Here is a 23,753-nt window from a genome sequence, read left to right on the forward strand (position 1 = left end):
ACTTGGGAGGCTGAGGCAGGAGGATCACTGTGAGTTCAAGGCCAGCCTAAACAGCATAGCAAGACTATCTTAAAAGACCAAAAAAGATTATATATATATATATATATATATATATATATATATATGAAGTTTTCAAAGTAGGTGTAAGATGATCTTCTGGGTTTCTGAAAGGTCCGCCGTGATTTCACCCTTTTCATTCCTAATTGTGTAGATTTGAGTCTTCTTTTTCTTTATAAGGTTGGATAAGGGTTAGCCAGGATTTTTTTCTACATACATCAACCCATTTATTACAGGCTCGGGATGTCTCGAATAGTAAGAGCTTCTACTGCTCTTTCAGTTCCTTCAGTCCCCTGACGGCTGACTTGACTGTGACCGCAGAAGTGGTCCTGTAGGTCCAGGCGCCACCAGCCGCGGCTTCCATGCAGGAGCCACAGGGCCAGAGCCCCAGGCCCGCCTCTTCATCTCCGTCTTGCCATTCAAGGAGCAGGTGTACTTGGCGTGCTGGCTGATTTCAGTCTTCTTCCCCATTTTCTGGAGTGAGGCACCACAGTGAGTCCTGTGTTTACCGACAAGGCCGACCTTGGTGCGCTTAGCCATGTCTGTGTGAGGAGGCCTAAGCCCAGAGGGGGGCTGGTCAATTTTAATCTTTAAAAAAAACCAAATCTTCAATTCATTGATTCTTTGCATTTTCTTTTTTCTTTTTCTTTTTTTTTTTTTCCATTACTGGGGATTGAACTCAGGACCCTGCGCTTGCCTGCCAAGTGCTTATTCTACTCAGCTATCTCCCCAGCCCCCTGCGTTGTTTTCTTAGTCTCCATTGCATTAATTTCTGCTCTGATCTTCATACTTTCCTTTTTTGTACAAGCTTCGGACTTGTCTTGCTCTCCTTATTTCTAAAAGCTTGAGATTCAACAGTAGGTTCTTTATTTGTGCTTACTCTTTTCCTGGTATGGGTATTCACTGCTATAAATTTCCCTCACAGGACTGATTCCATTGTGTTCCTTAATTTCCAGTATACTTTATTTTTTTTAAATTTTATTTGTGTGTGTGTGTGTGTGTGTGTGTGTGTGTGTGTGGCCAGCTCAGCCCACCAGGGGGCGGGGCTGGCTGGCATGTGGTGCTGGGGGATTGAACCGTGGTCCCTGTGCCTGTTCTAAGTAGGTGCTTTAGACCACTGAGCCATCTCGCCAGCCCCTCAAAACATTTTAGAGTGCAGGTTTGGTCTTCATTAATTTCCTCAGGTGTTCTTTGTCATGGAAGTACCTTATTTCTCCACCAATTTTGAGAGATAGATTTGTGGGGTATATCAATCTGGGTTGGGTGCCTGGTTTCTTTTAGGGCTTGAAATACTATACTCAAACCTGTCTTTGACTTAAGGGTTTGTGTTGAGAAGTGTACTTTGATTCTGATAGGCTTTCTTTAGATTTTTTTTTTTTATGTATTTAGTACAGGGTCTACAGGGTCTCACTACACAGATAGGACTAGTAGTAATCCTCCTGTTTTCAGCCTCCCCAGCGCTGGGATTACAGGCATGCACCACCATGCCCAGACTCAGCCGCAGCTCAGCACACCCCAGGGGCAGGGCCAGCACAGCATGTGATGCCAGGGATTGAACCCCAGTCCCTGCGCTTGCCTAAGCAGGTGCTTAGTCCACTGAGCTATCTCACTGGCCCTTCTCTAACAGATTTTAAGATTCTGTTCTTGTGTTAAATTTTTAGAATCTTGATATTGTATGCCTTGCTATAGATTTTTTTTAATTATTATTATGGCTAATTTGAGTCATATGTGCCCCACTTATGTCTGTATGTCACATTCTTTTGTCACTGTATGTCACATTCTTTTTCCTTGCCAGGGAAGTTTTCTGCTATGACATTTGTAAACAGGTTTTTTATATCATTTGTGCTGTCTTGTGCTTTTTCATCAACTCCAGCCAATGTTATGTTATTCTTCCTCACATCATCTAGCAACTACTAGAATGATTTCTCATGGTACCTTGATATTTTTAAGAAATCTTTCTTTACATAATTGCTAACCACAATCCTATATTCTATATCTGAGAGCCTGTCCTTCTATTGGCTGATTATGCTGTGTACAGTTTCAGTACAATTTTTAACCTCCTGGATATCTGTTTGAATCTCTTTCATAGATTCCATTTCTTTCCTATGTTGGGCATTCATTGTTTCCATCATTTTCCTAAGCTCCTCTTTTTTCTGCATCCGCTCTGCAGTTACTAAGCATGACTCTCATTATGGACATCATCTCTGTAATTATCTGAGAAACTATTTTGATTTGGCTTTTTCTAGAGCCTCATTTATCTGCCTTGTTTCTTCTGTTACCTCATCAAGAGACTCTAGGTGGGTTGCTTTTGGATTGTTCCACCTCATTGCCCCGGGTTTGCCTTTGGTGAGCTGGAAGTCTCAGTCTGTGGGAGATCCCTCCAGGCTCTCGTCTCAGTCCAAGAAGTCAGTATTTGTAATCCCAAAGATACGTTATTGGAATCCCACCAAGTTAATTCCAATCTACCATTCCCAGTGCAACCTACAGTGAAAGTAAAGACACTAAAACTTATTTATAATTATTGGGGAGCCCAGGGGCCCTAAGTCCAGCCATGAAGATGGCTTTCCAGAACAAAGAAACTGACCCAGGCCTAGCACCTGGGTTTTATTCAACAGAGGAGGAGTGGCTTGAAGAAGAGAATTGTGTGAAGTAGGTGAGTACTATGTGCCAGGCTAGGTAGGTGGCCTACATTTACCTTTTCCATATGCAGAGAAAGTAATTTGCATTATGCTGTTGAGATACTATCTGATGTTTCGGGGGTCTGGTGCTTTGGCTCTAATGTGTAATCTTTCAAGCCCCAGGAAGTCATAACCTCTATCACGAGGCTCAATCCCAGCTGACAGCATGGAACACTGGCTCTTTGTCCTGTCTTGACCCAGCTCATACTGGAGAGCAGCAGGTGTGGGTTTTCAGGGAAACCTGCATGCCATCTTCAAAAAGTACCACCAGCACCTCAGCTAGACCAATATACATTGCTTAAGGCCACTTGAAAAGGTAACGAGAAGTCCTGGCCAGCTCTGTACATATCAGTACAAGGAAATAGGGTCAGGCTCAGACGCAATGGAGACAATCACTCTTCTTTTAAGGAGAGCTGCTCAGGTAGTCCTCCACATCAGTCTGCATCTTTTTCTTTTTTTTTAATTTTTTTAAAATTTATTTATTTATTTATTTATTTTCCAAAATTTTATTGATAAACAGCAATGAGACAGTTTCAAATCAAATTGGAAGTACAGTTTCAACAAATAACACACTGCATATATTCTTCTTAGTGGTTAATTGCTGTACAAGATGCAGATTTGAGATCCTATTTACAAACACCATTAGAACAAATCATTCTATTCATTAAGAGAATGCAACTATATATCTATCCCAACCACTTTGAATACACAGATACAAAATGGACATTCATCAGTATACCCCATTTTTTCTAAGTTCCTTTATTGAATATTATAGGTGTGTAAACTCAGCAAAATATTCTAAAAGAGTCCAGTAGCCCATAATAGCATTGGGTCTTCTGTTTAACTGGCAATGTCAGAAATTATTGACCTGAGTCCCCCACAGCTCAACATAACAGCATGGCTTTACTTCCTATATTTCGTCTTCATACTTTTCTACTGGATGGATAAGACCAAGGTAAAGCAGGACCTGTGCAACAAGAGTTGTAGCTTTTTGGTCTGAGAAGGTCAGTGAAGTCTGCATCTTAAGTGGCCTCTTCTTTCTTTTTATTTTAATTGCCTATGGTGAGTAGCTTTATTGCTAGTATTTAGAATCCTTAGGAAGTGACTACTTCCAGAGATACCTTCTGGGTCTAGCTGGCTTTTGGGTTTTGAATCTGTTGCAAGATCCTGCCTGCTCAATTTAATGGGGATAAGTTGCTGCCTGTTTACCCCAGCCCCAGTTTTTTTGGCACTGACCTATAGTATTTTTTTATGACCCTTAGTCAATCTCAGTCTTGGTATCTCAGGAAGAACAATTGGCTAGAACAATTATGTCACTTTAGCTAAAATAATACAATCAGAATAACAATAGCATCAAACAGCCCAGAAAATGACAGACTGATACAACTATTCATTTGCCATCTTTAACCATATGAACTAGATTTGTCAGGATATAACAAAATCTAAAATGAACTAGAAAATTGTGTGCAGTAAACAAGTCCCAAAATGGTAATTTTACCCTCAAAGGAGAAAACTTAACAGGAGTTAGGGGAAAAAATAGAGAAATAGAAGAGGAAAAGATTAGAAGCGAGATGGAATGACAAAGGAAATTCACACAAACTTTGGGAAATTGGTGAAGAAGACAGGAGTGAAAGAGAGAAGCAAGAAATAAAGAACAGTAACCAAAAAAAAAAAAAAAAAAAAAAAAAACCCTAGAAACAATGTTCATACTCATATAAAAACATGTATCAAATGAAAAAATTAAAAAGTCCACTTCAAGGTGTGTCTCTGTTGCCACTGGTAGACGACATGGGCAGACACGATCCAGATCTGAGCTGATTAAGCCCAGGAAGCCAGCAGTACCTTTATGTGGGGTAACAGGTAATCCCAGCAAGCTGCACCATCCTCAGTTCCAGCAAAGTTCAGGCTGGTTTCTGTCCACAAGGCTGAAACCAAACCCGTTCAGCCTCAGCAGCCCACGTTCCTCCTGCTGGCTCTTACTGGCTCCCTGGCCCAACACAGAGCTGCTAGATCGAGCCAGCAGCTGCTCTGAGCAGCTGGCCCCTCTCCAAGGTGGCTCCTGGCCAGCCGCCCTCTCCTGGGGGATGCCTGAACCCAAACATCTTCCCTGTCACCGCAGTCTGCTGCAGCCACTGCTGTCCACTGGTGCATTTCCCCAGGGAGACGCCTGGGTCTCCAGTAGTCCCCGTGCAGCTGCAGGCTCGAGCCACGCCTCACACACAGGGAGTCCTGGCTCAGGGAGAAGGTGCTTCGTTGACGTTTCCCTTCACTGTCCCCATGGACCTCAATTCTCACTTCAGACCCTCCCTGGGTCTCAGGGACCCATGTCCCTCCTTTTCTTTATGTTGCTATAGTCCAGTGTCTGAACACTGAATCTTGGAGAAGTTCTTTGGAGCAGGGCGGGGCTGAGTAAAAGCCGGCTTAACATTTCTACCATCATCTGGTTTAGTCATCCAGCAAGAAAGAAACGAATAGAAAATTCCAGCAATAAGAAATGAACAAAAGGGGTTGGGGAGATAGCTCAGCGGAATAAGCACTTGCCTGGCAAGTGCAAGAGAGCCTGAGTTCAATCCCCGGTTCTGAAAAAAAAAAAAAAAAAAGAAAGAAAGAAAGAAAGAAAGAAAGAAAGAAAGAAAGAAAGAAAGAAAGAAAGAAAGAAAGAAAGAGAAAAAAGAAATGAACATAAGATTGGAACTGAAGCCCTTAAGTGCTTGCTTTTTGCCCGTTGACCAGATAACTAGAACTATCTGCATTATCTATGCAGCATGGGGTTACTATTTTTACCTAAAGACGTCTCTTTTTGGTGATGACAAACATGTTTTTTTAAAAAAAGCCTGGTTTTTCTCAATACACCTTTAAAGGTTTTTAAATTGTTTCATATCTGGTCAAGTTGAGATTTTTAAGAACTTCATTTTTAATTTGTAATAAAAGTTTACAACTTGATTTTTTCAGAAAAGTCAACAAACTGCAAGCACCTGTTAATAAAGGTCTTAAATTAGTCCAGGATGGCCTCACTCATGGTGACCCTCCTGTCAGCTTCCTGAGCACTAGGATTACAGGTTTGTACCACCCTGCCGGCTTCTGAAGATTAATGATGTTTTATAATTTCAGAGTATAGATTTTATAAGTCTTAAATTTTACAAGTTAAATTTTTCCTTTATAAAACCAGACACAGAAGCGTAAAACTACACAGATGTGTAGTACCAGCTACTTGGGAGGCTGAGGCAGGAGGAATCCTTAAACCCAAGAGTTTGAGACCAGCCTGGGCAACACAGTAAGAACCTGAGTTGAGCTAAGGTTCAGGTCCCCCAAAGATGCAGGGTGGCAGTGCTAGGTGGTACTCGGGGGCCTGGCCTTGGCCTTCATGTGAGAAAATCCACTTTACCTTCCAGTCTTCTCCAGATATAGATTGTTGGGTGCAGGGCCGGGGAGATAGCTCAGCAGCATAAGCACCTGCATGGCAAGTGCAAGGCCCTGAGTTTGATCTCCAGTAGTGAAAAAAAAAGAAAAGAAAGAAAAGAAAAGAAAAAAAAGAAAAGAAAAGAAAAGAAAAGAAAAGAAAAGAAAGAAAAAGAAAAAAGCAAAAAAGAAAGATTGTTGGGTACATTTCTTTTATTTCAGCAGGTCACACCTGTGGTTCCACTTCCTTCTGGCCCCCATGGATTCTGGTGACAAACTGACAGTTGTTCCCCGACAGAAGTGTGTCAATTTTCTCCAACTGCTCTCAGGGACTTTTAGGTCACAGAGGGTATAGCTCAAGCCTCGGGCTGCCTCCATATCCACGCTAGCCACCACCAGAACAGGAGCCTGCCCACTGCGTGGGGACCTGAGTGGCCGGCCTTTCTCTCCCATTGGTCCAGATTTGACGATCGCGCTTGGGGCGAGCCAGGCCCCCTCAGCCGGGACGTTGCTTCCCTTGCTCTTAGCTCTGCTCCCCATGAGCAGAATGCTTGTCAGGTTGTGGCCAGAGTGAGGCTGGGTCTCCCCCCACCTGTGCCTCCCCAACACCACACAGTTGCAACCAGGCCAGCAGGTCCCAGCCTGGCAGTGCCCCCTCCCCTCCTACACCCTGCCAGCCCTGCGCCCCATTCCTACCTGACCAGCACCATGGCTTCCTCAGGGAGCCCAAGGCCTGCTGCCTGTGCAGGTGCACAAGGATAAAATGCCACACTTCACGTTGGGTGGTGCATACCCCTTCCCTTCAAGACACAGAGCGGGGGCTGGAGAGACGGCGCAATAGAACAAGCACTTCTCTGGCATGTGCAAGGGTCTGAGTTCAATCCCCGTTTCCGGAAAAAAAAAAAAAAAAAAAAGACACAGAGCCACCTCTGCTGTGTGCCCCATCCACAGCTCTGGTCCTTGCTGGCTCTGCAACCTGGAGAGGTCCAGGAGGGCTTGCTGCCATGGGTTCCTTTATGTCCTGCCATTTCCATCTAAATGTGCTCTTGGGGTTGTCCCTCCTTGTGCCCCTCCAGGAAGCAGCTGTCTACACCCTGGCAGCTGCCTGCCCCGGCATCGTTCTCCTGCTGGGCCCAGTCACAGTTGGGCCAGTGAGCCGGCTCCCAGTGCGCTCCGGGAACAGAAAGTAGACAGCGTCTCCAGCAGCTGTGTTTCCACTCAGGACAGGAAGAGAGCCCGCAGGAGGTATGTGGACCTCAGCTCGCAGGACCTTCTCCCAGCTCTGCTGCGGATGCCTGGCAGCTGTGGACAGCAGCACCTTGCAGCCAGGCCAAGGCTTCCCCTGGTTGCCAGCAGCCGCTGCACTCTGCCTGTGCCTGGCATTCCCAGCCCTGAACACAGCAGGCCTGGGCCCCACCTGACCTGCTGCAGGCTCCTAGTGAGGACTGGATGCTAGAGGACACCCTGCCATGTGTCCCACCACGATGGCCAGGGCAACACCATGGATGAGGACACGTGTCACAAACATCTCCACATACACACTTGTGGGCACAGGTCACATGTGCATGCCTACACGCACACAAGACAAGACGTGTGCTGTAGCCATACACAAGTTCTTATCAATAGACTTGCACAGTGGGCACATGTACATACCCGGGCTCCCCTCCACACTGTGCTAGTCAGGGAGGGCAGGTGTGGTAGCGCATGCCTATAATCTCAGCAGTCAGGAGTTCCAGGCCAGCCTAGGCTACACAGTACCTTCAAGGTCAGACTAAACCACATAGTGAGACCCTGTCTCAAAAAACCAAAAGCAAACAATAACAACAACAACAACAACAACAACAAAAAAGTGACCCAGAAAAGCACAACTGTAATCTAACATTCTGGGAAGCTGAAGCAGAGCTTGGCAAGTCTGAGCCCGACCTGGACACTTGCCAAGACCCTATCTCAAAGTAAAAATCGGAAGGACTAAGGCTGTAGCTTAGTGGCAGTGCCCCCACCTAGCATGCACAAGGCTCTGGGTTCAAACCTTATACCAGAGTGACTGGAAGAGGGGCTGTGATTCTTTTCATGCCTCTGCCCTGGCGCTGCAGGGCCAATATGGCCAGAGAGCCTCGACTTTCCCAGGGAGCCCTCACACTGTCAGCCCCTCTCCCCCAGGCCTGACTTCTGCCCTTCATCCTGGCCCTGGGCAACCCCCTGGATACCAGCTGGTTATGGCCATGTCACCTGAGCCCAGGCCAGCCGGTGGTTGTGTGGCTATTTTTAAGTCCTGCTTCTGGCCTGTACCCCACCCCCCACAGTTCTGCTCCTACTGGCCACTTGCCCTGCCTGGCCCTCTCAGAATGCTGATTGGCAGTTGGTGGGGGTGGGGGCTGGGGCTAGGGCTGGGCGTATATAAAGCTGTGGTGTGAAGGAGGTGGCCGTCCCTGTCTGAGCCCCAATCCCCCACCAGCATGGCCACCCATCGTGTGGTGATGGTCCGCCACGGCGAGAGTTCCTGGAACCAGGAGAACCGCTTCTGTGGGTGGTTTGACGCGGAGCTGAGTGAGAAGGGGGCTGAGGAGGCCAAGCGGGGAGCCCTCGCCATTAAGGAAGCCAAGATGGAGTTTGACATCTGCTACACATCGGTGCTGAAGCGGGCTATCCGCACCCTCTGGACCATCCTGGATGGCACAGACCAAATGTGGCTGCCCGTGGTGCGCACCTGGCGCCTCAATGAGCGGCACTATGGTGGCCTCACGGGCCTCAACAAGGCAGAGACGGCTGCCAAGCATGGCGAGGAGCAGGTGAAGATCTGGAGGCGCTCCTTTGACATCCCACCGCCCCCTATGGATGAGAAGCACCCCTACTACAACTCCATCAGCAAGGTGGGCTTCTGGGAGGGCTCTGGGGAGCCCCAGGGTTGGGAGTCCAGGGGACACAAGGGGGCTTGGTGTCCAGGCAGGAGATGGCAGTGTCCCCATGCCCCCCAGGACCGGCGTTACGCTGGGCTGAAGGCAGGGGAGCTGCCTACCTGTGAGAGCCTCAAGGACACCATCGCCCGGGCCCTGCCCTTCTGGAATGAGCAGATCACCCCCCAGATCAAGGCCGGCAAGCGGGTGCTTATCGCGGCCCATGGCAACAGCCTGCGGGGCATCGTCAAGCACCTGGAAGGTAAGCCCACCTTGGCCATGTGCCGGGCAGGGGGGCTGCTGCTCAACCTCTGCTCTACACAGCCCCCTCCACAGCTCTTCAGGGGAGCTGAGCAAGGGCCAGGCCTGAACAGGCTGAGATCATTTAAGATGCAGATCTGTCTTACTGCTCCCTGCGTGGCACGCTGCTGGAGACAGTGCCTGGCTGTTGAGCTGAGCAAAGTGGGGTAGGCAGAAGGTGGCACCCAGCCCAAGGACACCCAGGCTCTGCATCCTGTCATGCTGTGAGACATGCAGGGGCCACTGCGGGGCTTGTAGGGCTCCTCCCTATACTTCCTGCCTCTCAGTGTGGAGTCCTGCTCCCCACACCTCCTCTAGGCAGAGCTAACAGGCAGAGAGGTGCAAAACTATGCAGCAGCTGAGGACTCCTGGTTTAAAGTGGGAGCTACCACTAAAGAACAAGATGCACTCACTGAAGGACGGGCCTTGGGGCCACAGAGTGCACCCCAAAGGACAGCGTCCTGTGCTGGTGCTCAAATACAGGGCTGTCCGGATCGGCTCAAGTGCCCTTCACACTTGCTGGACTCCAGTGAGAAAGGGGTGCCCTGAACCTGTCCCAGGGGACTGACAGGGAGACCCTGGGGATCTGGCTGGGAGCCTGGGGTAAGCCCAACACTCCACCCTCTTCTGAGGAAAGGCATAATGGCAAGTATGACTGCAGAGGGAGTGGGGTGCTCCCGACTCTCCAGGGAACATTCCCAAGGTCTCCTGCTTGAGAAGGGCAGGAGGGAGCCAACAGCAAAGGTTGAGCTGCTATTCTGGGGCAGGGGTGCTGGGGCAGGCGGGTCAGATTTCCACGGCTCCTCTGCTCAGAATTTGGAAACAGAGTGGCTAATATCCCTCCTGACCCAGCCACTTCACGCGGAGCCCAGACCCAGGCAGCACCAGCGTAGGTCACGGCTGCTGAGGGCGAGGGCTGGAGCAGCCCTGGCTATTTCTGTAGGCCACTCGGTCTTCCTGACCTCTAGGCCATCACTGTAGCCTTGCCCCAGGGACTGTTGGCACCACCAGGGGCAGCCCTGGGGCCCACAGAGGCGTCATACCCACCGTGTGGCCAGGTGGCTAAGGCTGCTGCTCCCTGGTGTAGGGATGTCGGACCAGGCCATCATGGAGCTGAACCTGCCCACGGGGATCCCCATCGTGTACGAGCTGGACCAGGAGCTGAAGCCCACCAAGCCCATGCGCTTCCTGGGAGATGAGGAGACGGTGCGGAAGGCCATGGAGGCTGTGGCTGCCCAGGGCAAGGCCAAATGAGGGTGGAGCAGGCAATAAAACATCTCTGCACACTGCCTTGAGGCCCAGGGGCCAAGCATGCTGGGGTAATTGGCTGTCCAGCTTGCGCTTTGAATTGGGGGTCCCAGCATTCCCATCACCAGGGCAGCAGCCCAGGGACCTCCCTGGCTGCTGGGCTGACTCAGCCCTAACACACAGCCAGTGCCCCACCTGCTTGTGGGGACAGATGAGAGACAGCCCAAACTCACAGGGCCTCCAGTGTTGGGAGAACCCTGGCAGGCAGCAGCATGAGGAGGGGCTGAGCTTGACTGCCACCTGGCACAAGTGGGTCCAATGATCCCTATGACACACTGGTACGGAGACTGACTGTGGTCACCTCCTGAGATCTGTGCCTCTTCCATGGCTCACTGGCCAGAAGCGCGAGGGCACCTGTGTGTGCACACCACCTGCCCACCCGACCCAACCCAACCCCACGACCCATGTATGCACGCTCATGCCCCATGAGGACACCTCCTGGGCCCTAGGGGCATGCGGCTCCCAGGTGGGTCTATTTCCACACAGGCTTATTCAGACTATGGCAGGGAGGGCCTGAGACGGGGCCTGGGGACTGCACTGCAATTCCTAGATTTGTTCCTCTGACAGTTGGATGGGTCGGAACAGAAGGCAGGAGGCAGCAGGCGTGGGCCACCAGGTTCCTTTCCCGATCCAATACCAGCTGAGGTGCACACTGGGGCCAGCAGACGTGGAGTGAATCACACGGGACACCACGCTGTGTCTTTTTGATTTTTCACACACCCAAGGTGGGAGCCGGGTCTTTCCACTACCACTTCCCACGGCACAGGGACAGAGAAATGGAGCGCAGCAGGGCAGACTCCGGTGAGGCTGCCTCCCTGCTCATGCAGTCACGGTCCACTCAGCCTTTGGTTGCACACCCCACTAAAGGCAACTGTCTGGGCCCACTGTTCCCAAGGGTCATCCTAACAAAGGTAGCCACCACGCCTTAAAGGCCAGAGAGAAAGGATAAAAGGCAAGTAGGAAGGCAGCCTCCAGGTGCCCCCACTCAAGTGATGGTTACTGGTGGTCACTGTCCCCGGGCAGGGGTCCCCCGGGAGTGGCCACAGATGTGCTTGGCTTGGCCTCCTCTGGGCCCAGGGCCAGGCAGGCAGGTGACCTGGAGGCTGTAGGTGCGTGTGTGGATCACTGGTTACTGCTGCTTCTGGATGACGCAGCCTGAGCGCCCAGGCAGCGGGTGTCCTGAGGCCTCGGCCTCCTCAGTCCCGTCCTGCCCATGCCCAGCGTTAGCTCTCAGGCCTCCTCTCCCTGTCACCAGGAAGCCTCAGCTGGGCAGGGGTGGGGACTGGCCTCCTCTCACTCAATGAGCTCCACATAGTTGGCAGGGAACATGCCGAAGTGGCCATCAGGCCCGAAGCCACGCCACCAGCCTTCATCGATCACCTCGATGCCCGTGATGAGGTTCTCAGGGTCAAAGGAGATCTCTGTGTCGTCAGCTGCAGGGAGGGCAAGGCCAGGGGCTGTACTAGGAACTGTGCTCTGGAAATGTCCCCTGCTGATACCCCCATCCTACAGGTCCCCACTGTTGCCAAGCCATGGCCTTCCAGGCAGCACCCAGGGAGGCTCCACAAGGATGGGACAGGTGGCACAGTGTCTGCCTGGGCCATGGGGGGAGCCCAGAGCCAGGGTCACCACTGCTGCAGACGGCCTTCCATCCCCAACTCACCTCCACCTCATCCTCCTGCCCCAGTCCCCAGTGCTGATCCTGAGGGACCCGGCTCTTTTGCCCCACCCTTGGGACCTGTGATCCATGCTCACCTGCCTGGTAGTCATACAGTGCCCGGGCACACAGCCCCTGCCCGCTGAGCCCCTGACCCTGCAGGTAGTGGTCAACATGCTGAGAGCCAGCGCCTTGCTGTTCTACCTGTTGGGAGCAAGAGGAGATGTCACCCTGGGCTTCGGCCTCACACCAGCTCAGGCTCAGGTATAGAGGGCTCTGTGGCACTGAGGGCACCACTGCTCGGACATGACCACAGCATTGTCACCTCTCCAAGTCAAAAGTGTACAAATCCCTCCACGCATGGACCACAACTACTACCCGGGTGCTGGTCCACAGGACTTACCACTGTGCTCTTGTAATGAGAACCCTAAGGCCCTCAACCCTGCAGTGTGCCACAGAAAACTCAGGCCTGTGGCCCCTCACTGTCCCTGCTGTGGGAACCCACCAGCGGTGGCTCCTCATAGAGGGTCTCCTGCGCCGGGGGCTCCTCATATGTGGTTTCCTCTTCCTCCTGTGTCCTATGTGGAGGGCTGCTAGGCGTCGGCTCCTCACAGACATCTGCTTGGGGGACACAGCATGTCTGCCCCACCTTCCTGCCACCTCCCTTTCCAGTGCTGTCCCTCCCAGGGCCCCATGGTGACAAGTGCCTTGCCTGCTGTGGGTCTTGTGGCAGTAGGAGCGGGCTCTCTGCCAAACGACATCTCTGGCTGCGTGAGCTGCTTCTGCAGGAAGGGGCTCCTGAGCTTGCCTGCAAAATCGCATCCGCTTCAGAAACCCACGTGCTGTCTGCACCCACTTGGGCACAGGCATCAGGGGGTGAGCTGCACCATCAGCTCACTTGTCTCTTGTCATCCCCCAACACACATCACTGCCCTGAGGGCCGGCTCAGGGACTCGAGGCTTGCCTCACCCCTCCCTCCTGGCGGAACCCAGAGCAGGGTCCTACCTGGCTGTGCACTGGACATAGAGGTGGTGGACATAGCCCGCTCCTTCTGCCTGAAAATCTCCCGTGGGTGTGAGGCTGACTCCTGGGGAACACGGTAAAAGAGCAGTGAGCTTCTCACCTCCCTGCTGCCAACCCAGAGGGCAGACCTGCAGGCTGGGTGGTCTGGGAGCCAAGGGACCCACCAGGCCTCACTGGACAAGGCCCCCAGCTGTCCTGCCCACCAGCACCTCTGATGTACCCATGTGCACCCCGGGTTTGCTGCATGGATGTGGGTTGAGTGCTGATCCAAGATGTGACACGTGTCCAGACACATGAGATCCAGCCCGAGAGACACTGCCCAGACTCACCCGTTCCTCTCTGTTCCTCGAAGCTACTTCCTGTGGTTGCTCACAAGTCCTGCTGGGAAGGGCCAGGGTGAGGACAGTTGAGGCGCTCAGTCCCCCTGCCTTGATGGAATAAGCGAGCACCAGACACTCAAGGCAGCCCCAGGCTGGCCGCCTGCCCAGGCAGGCATAGGGCAGCTCACCTCTGGGGCCCTGCCCCGCTATGCTGCTCCTGGTAGCGCTGCTCACGGCGGGCGGCCTCCTGCAGCTCCCGCTCCCTGCGCTCCTGCTCCAGCCTCCGCTGCTCCTCCTCAGCCCGGCGCTTCTCCTCCAGCCGCCGGTTCTCCTCCTCTTTCTGCAGGGACCACAGCCCAGTCAGCCCACACTACCCCATGGCCTCACAGGACCAAGATCACGGGAGACACCACATCCTTGAGCTCACCTGCCCTGTGACTGACTCAGCTGGGCCAGTGCACACAGCCTGGCTAAGCCCTGGCACTCACCTCAGCTTTAGCCCAGAAGCTGTCTTTGCCAACCCGCTTGATCTCAGACATGGCATTGGTCTTCTGGTACACAGAGCCCTGTGGGTACAGAGTGCAAACTAAGGTCAGTGGGGAGGGCTAGGCCCAGACCCAGACCCCAGAGCAGAAAGGGCCCCATCTGCAGGTTCCTGGGGCCTGGTGGCTCTGAGCCAGGTGGCTCTACATGCCCATACTGTGCTTCCTGGCTGCTGGCTCCAGCCTGAGCCAGGCCTGTAGACCAACAGGTATCTCCCTGCACTCAGAAGGGCTTTGAGTCTGGAGTCAGCTCTGACACTCTGGAATTACGCCACATGGCCAATGTCAGGGCCTGCCCAGGTCCTGACTGTGTGGTAAGTCATAGCTTCCCTGCCCCAAGTAACTGGGCCCAGACAGGGCTCTAGGACACCTGGTACAATCAACCAGGCTTGGGTCCCCATCTGTGGAAACCAGGAAGGCAGGAGGACCAGTGACATGTGGCAGCACTCACCACCGGGGCCTGCGGGCCTGTGTCCTGGAAGCGGCTGCTCTCCTTGTGGAAGCTGTAGTTGGCCCCGGAGGCCTTGGCCACCTTCTCCATGATGCACTCGGGCTCCACATCCTCCTCAGCCCGTGCATTGATGGTCACGTGGGCACCCTGCAGAAGGAGTGGTGTTCAGAAGATAGCTTTGTAAGCCAGGGAAGACAGGCCTGACTCCTTTGTCCACACAGCATGGCACCCCGTGCTACAGCCCTGGGGTGCCTGTCTGGCTGCTGGGAACCAGACCCTGCCTTGTGTGACACAGTCCCTGCCGTGGCTGAGCAGCCACCCTGGCAGCCATGCAAAAGGCCTCCTTTCCATCAAGGCACATTATTGAAGGGGCCACCTGGCAACAAGCATTTCTTACAAAAAACAAATCATTTATTCCCTCCAGAGACACAGACAGGGAGGGACCTCATGCCCTGTTCCTAAGGAAGCTGGAAGCCTCAGGGGGTGTGGCTCAGTGGTGGGGCACACACCTAGCATGAGGGGGGGCCTTGGGTTCAATTCAGGAAGCAAATGAACCAAAAACGAAAAACTCCATGACAAGAAGCCCAGAAGCCTACCTGCCAGCTACTAGATAGAAAATGGAGGTTATCTAAAGCCAGTAGCAGAAGCCAGCAGCAGAGTCACCCGGCAGTGACAAAGGCACCTGACCAGTAAGCTACAGATGACTTTCGACAAAAATGCTTTTGAAATGAAACCCCTGTGCCGCTGTGAGACCCCTGGCGCGAACACTTGTGGAGGGACACTGGACAGAAACCCAAAGGACGCACATCAGGGTGGTGGAATAGGGACTCAGTCCTTTCTCCAAGTCCTCACAGTTTTGTCTTGTCTGACAAGACAGACAGACAGACAGACAGACAGACAGACAGACAGACAGACAAAGACCAAACCGGGGCCTGGCCTTGGATCAGCTCCAGCAAGGCCCTTCAACTGCTGCTGAGGACATCCTGCTGGGACACCTCCCTGCCTCCCGTGCGCCTGCTGAGCCTGGGGACCAGGGCACGCCTGTGCTATGGGCTCGCTCCCGATCCCTGCTCCCCCGTGCCGTGGGGCCTGGGGTATCTGACTGCTCACACACACACCCCCACCCCAGCAGGCAGCAGGAAGGCCTCAGCTCTCACCTTGAGGAAGTTGGCCATGGTGCTGACATGGTTGGCGCATGCTCCCTTCCGCACATCATTCACACCCTCGCCTGTCTGTGACACAAGCATACCAGGTATGACACAGGCCTCCTCCCAAGCCACATCTCCTTCTACAAGTTTACAGACTCAGCAGCCTCACATCTCCCCCAAGAGAAACCCTCCCAAGACAAGAGCTACTCTCCCAGTGGAATCAGAGGCAGCCCCTTCCCACCTCCAAGCTGCTCTGGGACAGTGGAACTGCTGGTATCCACTGGGGGACGTTTTCTCATGCTTCCCAGCTCCTTGTGCTCCGTGGGTTCCCTGACCCTACAGCCCGCCAGGCCCTCTGTACCCTAACCCAAGGAATGGGGCAGAAACTTCCCATGACCATTTTTACTCCTTTCTGCAGGACTAATTCTGGGCTTGAGGGTGAATTCTGTGTAGTAATAGCAGTTATTCTTTTTGTTTCTTTGATTTTTTTGAGAGAAGGCCTAGCTATGTAGTTCAGGTTGGCCTTTAATTAACTATATATATATATATATATATATATATATATATATATATATCCCAGCACAGGTAATTCTCCTGCTTCAGCCTCCCAAGTGCTGAGATCACAGGCATACACAGCCATGCCTGGCTTTTTTGTGTGTGTTCAAAGTCTCACTACACAACTTGAACTTGTAGTCATCCTCCAGTTTTCAGCCTCCCAAGCTCTGGGATTATAGATGCATGCCACCATGCCCGGACTTGGTCACTGGCTCAGTATGCCTGGGAGCAAGGACAGCGCAGCAAGGGTTGCCAGGGATCGAACCCCACCCCCTGGCAGGCGCTTAGTCCACTGAGCTATCTCACTAGCCCTCCATGCCTAGCTTTAACACCAGTTCTTCTTTAGATCACTCTTCGTCTCAATTCCAAGCTCAGAGGTGTTATTTACTAAGTTAAGCAGTCAAACACTGTTCCTGAAGTCGTGTCAAAGCAGGAAAAGACATGGGACTCTCCCTGGTCGTGCAAGCCAGGACAGGTCCACGTACCCAGTTAATGAGGACAAACTTGGGCAGGCCAGAGTTGGGGTCCTTCACCCTGCAGAAGGCGTACATCACCTTCCCGCTGTTGAGCTCTTCCACCAGCTCCTCCAGGCCACCATCTGCAGAGTCACAGAAGAGTTGGTGTGGCCCCGCCCCACCTGTCTGGACACCACCACCTTCCTACCAGGGCTTCTCGCTGCACCTACCTCAGAACCACCCTGCGGCGGGCACCTGTGGTGGCAGAGCACCTCCCCGTGATGCCCAAGGCCCTGTGCATCCCCAGGGTGGCAAACAATGAAATCAGACTCCTGGGTCCCATCTCAGCCAGGCACAGCAAGCAGAGGGGGCGGGAACCAGGAATTTGATTTGCTGTCAGGCCCCTTAGGTGACATTTTAGCCACTCTAGTTTAAAAACCACTCTTCCAAACCCCCAAATTGATGTGGAAACAGAAAATAAATGCTATTTCCACGGTAGACCAGATAGCAGACTTGCAAATGGCTCTCCACACCAGCTGGGCTGTCACCTGGAATCCACGAAGAGCCCTGGACACACATGTCCTCCAGGCATCAGGGCCACTCTGGGGGCTGGACCCTTCAGTGTCCCACAGCTGACATCACTCTCCCGTGCCATGGGCTGTGCCCCCAGGCCTCCCTGCTACAAGGGGCAGGCAGGAGGGAGCTATGGGCGCACAGGCCCTGGGCCATCAACACGCTGTACACGCAGCAGAACCTAGCATGGCTCCATCAGGGCAAGAGCAGGAGACTCAGACTGCTGAGCCCTGCAGTTGGCAGGGAGTCACTGTATCACATGAGAGGATCATCCACTGGAACCCTTCTAGAAAGAAGCCGAGGCTGGGAGGAGAGCACGCAGCAGCCTGGGCGCTCTAGCAAAAGCAGCAGCAAAACCCCACTTGTCTGGCCAAGCAGAGAACGTTCTAGGCGTCCATGGAACAAAAACACCAGCTCCTGCTCGGGATGCGGAATCAGGTAGGCCAGGCGTGCCCTTCAGCCTGTGGAGAACTAGGAGAACCAGCTGGTGCAGGTCACGCCAGCATCTCTGGCTCCACCTACCTTCTAGTCTCTGCCCAGTGGTGCCCAGGAGCTGGGAGCCACACCCCCCAGAACCCCAAATAGAGTCCCTATGGCCACCTGCAGGGCCACAGCCTCTGCCCAGGGGCCCTGTGTGCACTTGCCCTTGGCTGGGACAGGACATGACTATGGGCCTTCCCCACCTGTACCAGCTTTAAGACTGGCACCCTCCAGCTGTGGCCTGAAATGCAGGCTGCCCATGCGCTGCGCAAGGCTGGCTGCTTACCCTGGAAGGCAGCAGCACTGCCCCGTGCCCAGGTCAGGAGATTGGAACAGAATGTGTGCTTCACTCACAAATACCTGAAACCCACAGCTTGCTGGCACCGGCCTGTGCTATCCAGGGCTCTGGCCACCAGCCTGCCTGGTGCCAGTCTACATCCAACAGACAGCCAGGGGACCCTGGTGTGGGCTGTGACACGGAGTCACCTGCCCTCCTAAGGGAGGTAACATCAGAGTTGAGCCACATGGAGCAGTTGTCTGCCTTCCCGAGTCCCCTTTGTCCTGCTACAGTGGCTAAAAGCCAGATGACAGGGACCAGTAACCCTCAACACACTCTCCCCTTCTTGCTGCTTGCCACCTCCTGGTGCCGAGCCCACTTGGGCCACACTCACCCCCAGTGCCAGCCACGCGGATGTCATTGCTGTTGCCCTCATAGGTAAACAGAGCCCTGAAACAAAACACAAGCTGGGTCAGGGGCTGGAGGCTCTGCCGGCTACAGGGCAGCAGACACAGGCCTGGCTCTGTCCTGCCCTGCCCTGCCCTGCTGGGACTTGCGGGGCAGGTTCTGGTGGATGCTCCACAGCTGACTACTCTGGGGCAAGTGAGCAGGGAGGGACAAACGGCGATGATGGGGAGCACACAACCATTTAGAGGAAAATGTAAGTTGTGGAGTTTTGTAGGGACCTTCTACATAGTCACGTGTGAGCTGCCCACCTAGCTGCCAGTTGTAGGAATTTGAAAAGATAAAACATAGGCCTGAACCAAAAGCACCCCTAAGGTGGAGGAAGTGGAGACACCTAGGTACCCTACGGGGCCACCTCTAAGCCTTTTATTCCTCCCTCCCTTTTTGCAGTATTACGGATGGAACCCAGGGCTTTGCCCATGCTAGGAAAGCACTCTACCACCAAGCTATGTTGCTGGCCCTCCTATAAGAACTATTTGTGAGACTCTAGAAAAGATTTTGCCTTATAAATATATGCTCCAGGGGCCAGGGAGATGGCTCAGTAGGATAAGCGTTTGACTGGCAAACGCAAGGATCTGAGTTCAATCCCTGGTTCTGCCAAAAATAAATAAATAAATAAATAAATGCTCCAGTGGTGGTAAGGAAATAGAGTAAACATCATTAAATCTGAGCCATGGAAAGGTCTTCAACCAGAATAAAGGTCACTCAAGAACATTCCAGAAGTGCTGCCAGGCATGGTGGTGCACACTTATAATCCCAACACTTGGGGGAGGGGGTGGGCTGAGGCAGGAGGATTGCCGAGAGTTTGAGGGCAGCCTCGTCTACATAGTGAGTTCAAGACCAGCCTGACCTGAAATGTATAGTGAGACCCTGTCTTAAAAGATGAAAAAAATGAAAAAGAACATTCCAGAAGAGGTGGTCTCCAAGAGGTATGCTATGCATGAGGCTCCCACAGTGAGCAAACCTGCCACCACCAACTCTCACTGAAGCACCTTGTGACCTCCCAGTTAGAGATGGGCTGGATCAAAGTTTTGGGGTAAGGGACTTGCTGATGCCACCGGGCAGTGTGTATGCCCCCAAAAGACCAAAAATATTAGAGCTGGTCAGTAAGTATGGACAGCCTACAAAGAAAGAGCTGCTGCTTCCCAGAAGAGGAATCAGAATTCAGAGGGAGATGCCCTCAAAAACAAGACCACAGGACTAGGAGAAAGATGGAGGGCTGCGGTAGCAAATGCGTGGCATGAATGATGCAGTTTGAAAGCTCTAGAAGGTTCACCACCATTCATATCGGAAGCAGATGTTCAGCCTGTTGCTCGAGCTCTCTGGAGGAAAGCCCTTTGCTACTGATAGCCACAAACCCTAGCTGCTGTGGCATGGGGACTGGCACAAGCAGCAGGGGACAGCAGCTGGTAGCTTGGCTCTCCTCAGAAGGGGTCTGGTGGTTAAGGCCAAACTCAGTGCCTGCTGCCTACACCTCAACTTCATGCCAGGCCCCAGGGCTCTACTTTACCCATCTTCATGTTCCCAGTTCAGAGGCTCATTTCCGCCTTTCAAGGAGTGCCACCCTTCTTTGAGGTCAGCATGAGAAAACACACCTTATCACTCTTTCCAAATATGAGTGCTGAGAACCTGTTTATGGGGACAGGTAAGCAGCTATGAAAGGCCCCGCCCAGGGAACTGACCTTCTAACAGGACAGAAGGAACACACACCTAAAGCTAATGTCTTGTGGAGCAGGCACATGAAGTGACATATGAGCCGCATGAGAATAAATCATGCCAAGGTCTGCGGGGAGAGGGCTACAGATAGATCTAAGATGGCGTGCTGAGGCTGTGGCCTCAAGCTTTGTGCAATGCTCCTTGCACTGTGTGAAACCCTTCCCCAAATTGGAGGCCACATCCTCCTCTTTTAATGTTCTCTACTTTTTCTGTATGGCCAGTCCAGCCTTCATTTGAGTACTGACTACATGTAACAACTCCATACCAGGGACTGGGGACAGAGGCAGGGCCTACTATACCCCTTCTGGGAAGAGACAAAGGTGACAAGGAATCCCAGGGGAACTGCCAGCAGATGTACAGTACACATCTGAAGGATATGAAATGGGAACAGGGGACAGTGACTGGAGCCTGGACTCCCCGGAACCAGGAAGGCGACTTCAGAGCAGAGCTGTGAAGGCTGGGGGGCCACCTGTGTGACAGAAGTGTGCTCCAGGCAGAGGAAGCAGCAAGGGGAAGGACTCTGAAGAGGAACCAGCTCACAAGTTTGAGGAAGAGAAAGATGGCGGAGAGGGGTGGCAAACAGGTGTGGCTACAGTGTGGTAAGCAGGAGGGGCAGTGGAAACAGGGCCATGCCTGGCAAGTCAGACGTAGAGCGAGAAGTCTGGGGTTTATTTAAAGTGCAACAGGAAGTCGCTGCAGAGCTATGGGCCGGGAAGTGAGATGGTCCAGATACTTCGCAGTGAGTGAGTGGGGACCTGCCAAACACTGCTGAGTAACTACATCAAATGGCTGTGACAATGAGGTGCAGGCCAGGGGCAGAGCAGGAATCCCGCAGAGCTGCAGGAGCCTGGGGGTGGTGAGAGGGTGAGGGTGGCATGGTTGTTGGGCAATGAGTATGGTAAGAGAGCTCAGCATCCTCAGGAGGGAGACAGCAAGTCAGCCCCAGTCCAGGTGGCCGCAGGAAGCGCTGAACCAGCAGAGGTTTCTAGGAAGACTGAGATGCCAAGGAGGTGTAGAGCAGACAAGAAAGCACCCGAAGGGAGTTGGCTGATCACAGCGGCAGAGCCTTGCTGGGCCGCAGGAAAAGGGCCCAGGAGGACCTACTAGAGGGGCAGGCGCCACAGAGTCGGCCCTGGCGCTGGCCACAGGGTGGTCCCTCCACAGCGCCACCCCCGGGAGTCCTTTTCCTTCCCCAGGGTTGGTCCCATCACTCTACCCTACTCAGCACATTTCTTAGAAATGGAAGTGCTGAAAACTGGTCAGTGAAAACAAACGATTTAATCATTGGGAAAGTGAAAGAGAATTACCATATACGGCCAGCCTGCTGCAGAAAACTGATCTGTGTGGGTGCTGCCCAGGGTTACCCCAGAAACTTATATCCAGGCTCCCGCTACTGCAAGCTCCAGTAGCTGCACGGTAAGACCTACACCCTGACGGACAGCCTAGAAGACGTCCGGGGCTGGGGAAGGGAAGATGAAACCTTTTTCCCGAACAGGTGGCCCGCATCCTACTCTTACCTTCCCGTGACTCGGACACAAAAAAGAGAAAACGAGGTCCTTATGCCCATATTCACGGTGAACAAGGGACGCTGCTCCCTGGGCCCTTTGTCAGCCTCCAGGACAAGCTCCTGTCCCCAGCCGGGGGTCGGGACGCCAGCAAAGGCCCTTCCCCGAACGCAGCCCCGCCTGGAAGGGGACGTTCTCCGAGTTCTGGACTGGGGGCTGCGGAGGACCCTTTCTCTAGGGAAGTCGGGGACTGAAAAAACCTGGCGAGGCCGGCAGGCACCAGCTGGCCGAACATCCTACCCGGAGCCCCGCCGGGCGCGGCGACCAGGGCGGGTCCGCAGCTAGCTGGTACAGGGCGGGAAGGCAAGCAGCCCCAGACCCGTGCACCCCTTACCCCTTCTCCCCCAACCTTCCCCGCCCGCGGCCCACCAGTCCGTCGGGGATTTCTCGTCGACCACCAGCCCGTAGGCCTCCTGCAGCGCCGGCCCGTTCCGGCTCAGGTTCGCCGCCATGGTCCGCCCTGCAGTCCCCGAGCTGCAGCTGCCGCAGCTCCCGGGCCGGTCTCCCCGACGGCCGGAAGCCCCGCCCCGGGGCCGGAAGCTTGGCCTCTGACGATCGGAAGCCCCGCCCCGGAGGCCGGAAGCGCGACTAGAGGCTGGCGGTCAGCGGGTCTTAGGGCCAACCGGTGCTGGCCCCGCGCTCCAGCGTTGCCTCCCGGGGTCGAGGTTCTCGGCGCTCGCAGGTTCTGTTTCAGTTGTCACAGTTAAAGCACTTTTTCGAGAGATCTCAGTTTTACGAGTCCTCCGGACGGGATCCTCCGGGCGTGTTGTGCACCCTCATCAGAAGCCAGATCTATGCACGCTTTATGAATACACAAATAAATGAATGCTAGTGAGGTCGCACCGTTACTTCTGCGCTTCTTTGCCCTCATTTGTATTTTTTTCCCCTGAGCAGTTTGAGGCCAGGTAGTGGAGGTCACAAGACAGCCTGCACCCGCTGTCACTTCCACATGGGGATGGCTGCCCCGCCAGGAAGAGGCCCATCTTGCCTCCATCCACTCCCTTACGGAGAACGCCAGTTCTTTCCATCCACAAAAGGGGCCGTACTTTCATCTTCAGGCCTACCTGAAGGGAAAGGGACCAAGACAGAACCACTTCCTTCTTGGCCATCGGGAAACAACCCCATCTTCTTGGTCCCCAGTGCCCATCCTGGGATTCCAGGACCCCCTGGAAGCACGTTTCAACGTTTCAGTCAAGTTCAAGAGATCCTAACCCTTGATACAGGACGTGTGAGGAACTTGTTTCAATGAGAATGAAAATTAAGATAGAATGAATTTATAGATAAAAGCTTTGAAGGGCAGAGAGAATAGGGAAAGGGCTTCAGCTCTTGAAGGAGAATAACTGAAGAGGGTACAGGTCTGGCAGATATCAGATTGGCCCATTAACAAAATAACGGGCTTAGCTTTCGGGGTTTCACTGGGCTAGGTTAAAAGCTAGTAATTTTCCATTGGGTCATGAGCATAGGTTTGGTTTTTGTTTTGTGGCGGACTCAGCCCACCCTGGGGTGGGGCTGGCCTGTGGTGCCGGGGATTGCACATTGGTGCCTGCGCACTTGCCTAAGCAGGTTCTTTAGACCGCTGAGCTACCTCGCCGGCCCTGAGCAAGTTTTCTTTCCCTTACTTTAGAGTATTTCTTCATAGTGCGAAATACGGATTAGTAGCTATTTTTGATGATAATGAAAGAGGATAAGGGAAGAATACATTCCATACATTAGCAAGGCCAAACAGGGAGAGAAGTCTCTACCCTCAGTAGGTAACACATGTCTAGATCTCTCCCCAGAGCCCCTTGTAGTCATAGATGGGGCTTTTTCAGAGGTGGCTGGATCCAGAGCATGTGCTGCTGAGGTTGATTAATGGTGCAGTGCTAGGATCAAGGACACTAGGATTAAGGA

The 23,753-nt window shown here is 53.1% G+C and overlaps 2 protein-coding genes across 5 annotated transcripts; one reads left to right on the forward strand and one right to left on the reverse strand.

Moving 5' to 3' along the window:
• The first annotated feature begins 8,533 nt into the window (after window positions 1–8,533).
• Window positions 8,534–10,618, forward strand: Pgam2 (phosphoglycerate mutase 2). Its single transcript, XM_004630388.2, has 3 exons — window positions 8,534–9,004; window positions 9,110–9,290; window positions 10,416–10,618. The coding sequence occupies exons 1-3, from the start codon at window positions 8,591–8,593 to the stop codon at window positions 10,580–10,582; spliced, it is 762 nt and encodes a 253-aa protein (XP_004630445.1). The 5' UTR covers window positions 8,534–8,590; the 3' UTR covers window positions 10,583–10,618.
• A 712-nt stretch (window positions 10,619–11,330) lies between these two features.
• On the reverse strand, window positions 11,331–22,409 carry Dbnl (drebrin like). 4 transcript variants are annotated; one of them, XM_004630392.3, is made up of 13 exons: window positions 22,233–22,400; window positions 18,512–18,567; window positions 16,818–16,930; window positions 15,787–15,861; window positions 14,630–14,776; window positions 14,125–14,202; window positions 13,825–13,976; window positions 13,646–13,697; window positions 13,299–13,380; window positions 13,006–13,101; window positions 12,799–12,911; window positions 12,392–12,497; window positions 11,331–12,069 (listed from the first exon to the last, which is right to left on the reverse strand). In XM_004630392.3, the coding sequence occupies exons 1-13, from the start codon at window positions 22,313–22,315 to the stop codon at window positions 11,930–11,932; spliced, it is 1,293 nt and encodes a 430-aa protein (XP_004630449.1). In that variant the 5' UTR covers window positions 22,316–22,400; the 3' UTR covers window positions 11,331–11,929. The 4 variants fall into 4 exon arrangements, with proteins under 4 accessions (XP_004630449.1, XP_004630450.1, XP_023570338.1 ...); XM_004630393.3 differs by having other exon boundaries at window positions 13,646–13,694; window positions 22,233–22,399; XM_023714569.1 differs by lacking the exon at window positions 11,331–12,069 and adding an exon at window positions 12,098–12,231 and having other exon boundaries at window positions 22,233–22,409.
• Window positions 22,410–23,753: the final 1,344 nt, after the last annotated feature.

The sequence above is a fragment of the Octodon degus genome, unplaced genomic scaffold (genome assembly GCF_000260255.1).
Source record: "Octodon degus isolate 3935 unplaced genomic scaffold, OctDeg1.0 scaffold00035, whole genome shotgun sequence".
Classification (NCBI taxonomy): Eukaryota; Metazoa; Chordata; class Mammalia; order Rodentia; family Octodontidae; genus Octodon; species Octodon degus.

What these genes read in the sequence shown, in the direction of transcription:
- Pgam2 (XM_004630388.2), top strand. Translation starts at nt 8,591, where the DNA reads ATGGCCACCCATCGTGTGGTGATGGTCCGCCACGGCGAGAGTTCCTGG. An exon ending in ACTACAACTCCATCAGCAAG is followed by an intron (nt 9,005 to 9,109) that starts GTGGGCTTCTGG and finishes CATGCCCCCCAG; the next exon opens with GACCGGCGTTACGCTGGGCT. An exon ending in CATCGTCAAGCACCTGGAAG is followed by an intron (nt 9,291 to 10,415) that starts GTAAGCCCACCT and finishes TCCCTGGTGTAG; the next exon opens with GGATGTCGGACCAGGCCATC.
- Dbnl (XM_004630392.3), bottom strand. Translation starts at nt 22,315, where the DNA reads ATGGCGGCGAACCTGAGCCGGAACGGGCCGGCGCTGCAGGAGGCCTAC. An exon ending in AGCGGGGCAGGGCCCCAGAG is followed by an intron (nt 13,698 to 13,824) that starts GTGAGCTGCCCT and finishes GGCCCTTCCCAG; the next exon opens with CAGGACTTGTGAGCAACCAC. An exon ending in CGAGGAACAGAGAGGAACGG is followed by an intron (nt 13,381 to 13,645) that starts GTGAGTCTGGGC and finishes CGTGTTCCCCAG; the next exon opens with GAGTCAGCCTCACACCCACG.